We start from the raw sequence: 5,959 nt of genomic DNA on the forward strand, positions 1-5,959 counted from the left end.
CCCCCACCCCCCTCCGGCCTATCACCCTCACCCTGACCTCCCTCCACCTATCGCAATTCCAACGCCCCTCCCCCAAGTCCCTCCTCCCTACCTTTTATCTTAGCCTGCTGGACACACTTTCCTCATTCCTGAAGAAGGGCTTATGCCCGAAACGTCGATTCTCCTGTTCCTTGGATCCTGCCTGACCTGCTGCGCTTTTCCAGCAACACATTTTCAGCTCTGATCTCCAGCATCTGCAGTCCTCACTTTCTCCTCTTGGAAATTGATATCAATGTTTCTTTATGGCTCTTTAAAATACTGTCACCATCTCACCAGCCTATTTAGCCCTGATAAACTCACAGAGGAAGCACCCACCTGTCAGCAAACTGACTATGAGACCAACAACCATGACAGTCAGTGTACCAATTGGGCTCAAGTAAAGGTACGAGATTGAATACAAAGTGTCTGCGATTGCTGGCCTGAAATTGAAGATGAGAAGACAATTAAAGGTTGTCACTAAAATGTTTGGTAGTACAGAACTTAAACACTGCTCAGAGAAAACTACGAATTAAAGCTTTTCTGATGACTGTAAGACAAATAGCTTCAAATTATAATTTCTGTTTAGCAATATTTAAGATTGGTGTTGAAGTATGGCAAAGATCATATGGTGTTTTATTGTGAAATAGACTGTGTTGATAAAAGGGAACTTAGATTGAGGACTGTAATTGTTCATTTACTGATATCCCAAATCCTGAAGTTGGCTCAAGTCCCAGTCAGCCTGATGGTAGAGAAGCCCAACTTCTTGCTGCCTGTACGTTTGCTAAGTGTGGACATTTTCATCCTATAACACCGTCCATGACTAAATTAGTACTCTCAGTAGGTCAATTTTGGGAACTGGAAATGTCATTTGTGGAGTGAATTCTTCAGAAGTTCTAGGATCAAATATTATCTACCATCTTCAACATTCACTGCCTCACCAATGATATATAGTGACTGTTGTACCATGTGCACATTTCACCAATTTGCCAAGGCTCCTTGCTAAAGTATCTTCCAATTTGTGATCTCTTCCACCAAAAGAAAACAGCAGCAGATTCATAGAAAAATCAACTCCTGCACATTCCTCTTTAAAACACACTCCATCCTTACTTGGAACTATATTGCCATTCCTTCAGTGTCACTAGGTCAACATTCTGGAATTCCCTTCCCAATACCACTGTGGATGTCCCTACACCATCAACGTAAGACCATAAGATACAGGATCAGAATTAGGCCATTTGGTCCATCAAGTCTGCTCTGCTATTCAATCATGGCTGATAGGATTCTCAACTCCAACCTCCTTTCTCCCCATCACTCTGACTAATCAAGAACCTATTTATCTCTGTTTTAAAGACACTCAATGACTTGGCCTCCACAGCCCTCTGCGGCAATGACTTCCACAGTTTCACTACCCTCTGGTTGAAGAAATTCCTCCTCATCTCAGTTCTAAAGGGCGTCTCTTCATTCTGAGGTTGTGCCCTCGGCTCCTGGTCTTTCTTATTCGTCGAAACATCTCCTTTATATCCAAGGACTCTCAGTATTCTGTAACTTTCAATAAGATTCCCTCCTCATAATTCCAAACTCCATCAAGTACTGACCCAGAGTCCTCAAACACTCCTCATATAAGAAACCCTTCATTCCCAGGATTGTTCTGGTGAGCATCGTTGGTACTCCCTCCAAGGCTGGCACATAATTCCTTAGATACGGGTCCCAATGCTGCTCTCAGTATTCCAAAAGTGGTCTGACCAGAGCCTTACCCAGCCTTAGCAGTACATCCCTACTCTTGCATTCTAGCCCTCTTGAAATGATTGCCAACACTGCACTTGCCTAACAGACAATTAAAACATGCAGTTGACCTTAAGGGAATCCTGAACTCGGCCTCCGAAATCCCTTTGTGCTTCAGATGTTTGAAGCCCAGGATCACAGGTATCTCTGTGGTGTTCAACGTTCCAAGACAGCTGCTCTTGCTGTACCCTGAGATCCACACTCTGTGCCATGCGGTGTCACATACACACTCTCGACATTTCTCTCAAACAGCATTGCAACATGCTGGCTCAGGGCTGTACCACTGCGCAGTTCCACTTCAGCCTCTGGCCATTCACTGTGCTAATAAGAAACTTTTTCTTTTCCTTTCAGGCATCAAGGCTCACAAGATGCAACAACACAGGGATACCCATGGCCTTCTGGAACATTCCTTCCCTCTCCCTCCAACCCGTCCCACAACCCCGCCTCCTGTAGTGTATTCACAATGCCTTCTAACCTTCCGCTCTCCAATGCTGAACGTTCTGTACTCAGCAAAGGTCACAGCTTTATCCCCTGCATCCCCACCTTAATGACCTTTGGGAAAGTCCTCTCTTCTTTCCCTCAACATTTCTATTTCTATTTCTGGGATAGACCGGCCACTAATATCTACTATAAACCCACTGACTCCCACAGCTAACTGGATTATACATCCTCGCACCCTGTTTCCTGTAAAGACACCATCCCATTCTCCCAGATCCTCCGTCTCCATTACATATGTTCTAATGAGGCCAACTTCGACAAGGGAGCCTCCGAAATGTCCACCATCTTCCTCAACTGAGGATTCCCCAGCACCATGGTCGGCAGGATCCTCAATCGGGTCCAACCCATCTCCCGCACTTCCACCCTCTTCTCCTCTCTTCCCTCCCTTGTCCTTACCTACTATCCCACCAGCACCCACATCCAGAAGATCATCAGCTGCCATTTCTGCCATCTCCAGCCTGGTGTCACCACCAGACACATATTCCCCTCCCCTCCCCTCCCTTGTCCACATTCTGCAGGGACCATTCCCTCTGGGAAACCCTGGCACACTCTTCCTTTACTCCCAACAAACCAACCGCCCCAGCCCCATGGCAACTTCCCCTGCAACCACCTAAGGTGTAACACCTGCCTATTTGCCTTCTCTCTTCTCAGTATCCAAGGGCCCAAGCATACCTTCCAGCTGAAGCAGCTCTTTACCTGCACTTCTCACAATCTAGTCTACTACATTCACTGCTCACAGTGGTCTCCTCTACATTGGGGAAACAAAGTGCATACTGGATGACTGCTTCACAGAACATCTCTGCTCTGCCTGCAGAACAGATCCTGAGCTTCCAGTCGCCTGCCACCTTAACACCCCACCCTGTTCCCTGGCGTCTCAGCCTTGCTGTAGTGCTCCAGCAAAGCACAGTGCAAGCTGGAAGAACAACATCTCATTTTCTGTTTGGGGACTGCGCAGCCCTCCAGACTTAATAATTTTAGGGCCTGAACTACCCCATGTCCTAGCCCCCTACCACACACACTATGCCTTATCACATAGTCTGCCATTACACACTACCTATTGTTAGCCACTAACAGTCTCCATTAACAACTATTTGCCCTACCAGCCACACTGTTATTGACTCCTTTGTCTGTCTAATGGTTCTTCTCTCTCTTTGGGCTCTATGCCTACGTGTTGTTTGTTCCTTCCCCTTCCCCCTGCCTTATCCTCTGCATATAAACGAATATTTTCCTAGCTACCATCAGTTCTGAGGAAGGGTCACAGGACCTAAAACATTAACTTTGATTTCTCTTCACAGATGTTGTCAGACCTGCTGAGCTTTTTCAGCAACTTCTCTTTCTGTTACCCACCTTCAGACCTTTCAGCTTCCCCTCTACTTCCTGACTCTCTTGAAGTTCGTCATTGCGACCCAATGTGCATTTCCTCCAAAGCTTGCCAGTTTTTCAATTATATCTCAAGAGGGAGGATCCATTTCCTCCCTTAGCTTACACAAATTTTACACTTCTATTGCTCTTTCAACACAATTAACAACCCATTTATATTTTGCACTGGGCTGCCGCACCACCTGTTCCCCTTGCTCCTCCTCCATCACTTTTAAACATATACAAAAAAAATTCTAAACCTCTTCAATTCTGAAGACGTCATACTGGATTCAAAACATGAACACTGTTTTTCTCTCTCCACAGATACTGGCATAGTTGCTGAGTTTCTCCAGAATGTTTTGTTTGTTTCAGATTTCCAGTATCCGCAGCATTTTCTTTTCTCCTCAATAATACTTACTTTCTCACTTGTCAGGCAATGCTATCCCCAATTTAATCAACCTGGGTTTTGAAAGTTCTCTTAAGAATGTTATGAACAACCCTGTCACTTGCAGAAAATCCTTTTTCATTTCTAGTGCCTTGTCTTAAATGCAGGTCAGAACCTGCAGTTTCCTTCCCTTGCTTCATTTGCTAACACCACTCCCAAGTCAAATGTTGCCTTTCTTTCAAATTGACTTCAGACAAGCCCCAAACTTTGTCTTGCCTCAATCGGGCAGCACACAGGAAATTAAGCTCTGCTATCCCTGGAGTCATCACCAAAGTTAAAGATATCAAAGTACGCAAAATTCTCCAATTTACCTTTATTTTCAATCCAGGTTAACCATGACCATGGACTATGTTCCTGTATGCTGTGGTTCTGTTCGCCGAGCTGCAAGTTTTTGTTGCAAACGTTTCATCCCCTGTCTAGGTGACATCCTCAGTGCTTGGGAGCCTCCTGTGAAGCGCTTCTGTGGTGTTTCCTCCGGCATTTATAGTGGCCTGTCCCTGCCGCTTCCGGTTGTCAGTTTCAGCTGTCCGCTGTAGTGGCCGGTATATTAGCTGGTCGTGTCGTTTCGTGGCTAGTTGATGTTCGTGGATGCGGATCGTTAGCTGTCTTCCTGTTTGTCCTATATAGTGTTTTGTGCAGTCCTTGCATGGGATTTTGTACACTACATTAGTTTTGCTCATGCTGGGTATCGGGTCCTTCGTTTTGGTGAACCAACAGCCACTCTCAGACAACAACTCACCAAAACGAAGGACCCGATACCCAGCATGAGCAAAACTAATGTAGTGTACAAAACGTTTGCAACAAAAATAGACAATAGACAATAGGTGCAGGAGTAGGCCATTCAGCCCTTCGAGCCTGCACCGCCATTCAATATAATCATGGCTGATCATTCCTAATCAGTATCCTGTTCCTGCCTTATCTCCATAACCCTTGATTCCACTATCTTTGAGAGCTCTATCAACTCCTTCTTAAATGAATCCAGAGAGTGGGCCTCCACTGCCCCCTGTGGCAGAGCATTCCACACAGCCACCACTCTCTGACTTCCAGCTTGGCGAACAGAACCACAACCACGAGCACCCGAGCTACAAATCTTCTCACAAACTTATGTTCCTGTATTTTACTTCTGAATTACTATTTATTATAAATAAACAGATTCTAGCTATACATAAATAAAGATGAATGGTTAACATATATCTCGATTGATTAAAACTCTAACTCTCTTATAAAACATCCCTTACACACATGCAGACAGACACAAAACCAATTGATGTTATGGGAGGAGGGAAAAGCAGGGAAGGCATTTCAATGATTCATGTTCATAGGGTTTGCTGAGATGATCATTTTGACTTGCCAGAACTTGCTGCTCCTTAAATCTTTCTTTCCAGGTTGTTTCATTGGCTTAGAGGTGACACAGAGCGACTGGTTTACACCTATAAAGTCTCTTACTTTTCAGTTTAGAGTAATAGATTACAGCAACTGGCGAGGGATAATAAATGGGTTTCTTCAGACTTTAAGTGTTCTTCACTGCACAGAAAAGAACACCACCTCCCCTTTTAGACAGCTGAGAGTTTCTGGCTATCTCATTTACATCCACAAGCTTTTCAGCTACCTGGGAGCCAATCACATAGTTGCCAACAAGCAGAAGGCCTTAGCCATCAATAACTGGTGTTCACTGCATAGATCTACCAACTATTTGATAGTCAGCTCAATCAAAATGTGTACACACTCCCTGATGCTGCTTCACTTGCATCTGAACTTCTGCCAGTGGCTGAACAAATACTGTAAACTGCACTTACAATAACTACCAGCAGCTTGCTTTTAAAAAGTACAGCAAACCTTCCATGACCACTGATTTTT

General features: G+C 44.7%; 1 protein-coding gene across 4 annotated transcripts in view; it reads right to left on the bottom strand.

Annotated features, from left to right (window-relative positions):
- The window catches only part of LOC122563316 (sodium-coupled monocarboxylate transporter 1-like), a 98,409-nt gene that overhangs the window by 9,127 nt on the left and 83,323 nt on the right, over positions 1–5,959 (bottom strand). For 3 of the 4 annotated variants that reach the window (XM_043717036.1, XM_043717039.1, XM_043717038.1), the window contains exon 13: positions 355–458. The exons of the other annotated variant lie outside the window; for it this stretch is intronic. In XM_043717036.1, the coding sequence (XP_043572971.1) occupies positions 355–458 (104 nt within the window). The remainder of the gene's footprint in view (positions 1–354; positions 459–5,959) is intronic. 4 annotated transcript variants of the gene reach the window in all.

Source organism: Chiloscyllium plagiosum, chromosome 26 (assembly GCF_004010195.1).
Source record: "Chiloscyllium plagiosum isolate BGI_BamShark_2017 chromosome 26, ASM401019v2, whole genome shotgun sequence".
Classification (NCBI taxonomy): domain Eukaryota; kingdom Metazoa; phylum Chordata; class Chondrichthyes; order Orectolobiformes; family Hemiscylliidae; genus Chiloscyllium; species Chiloscyllium plagiosum.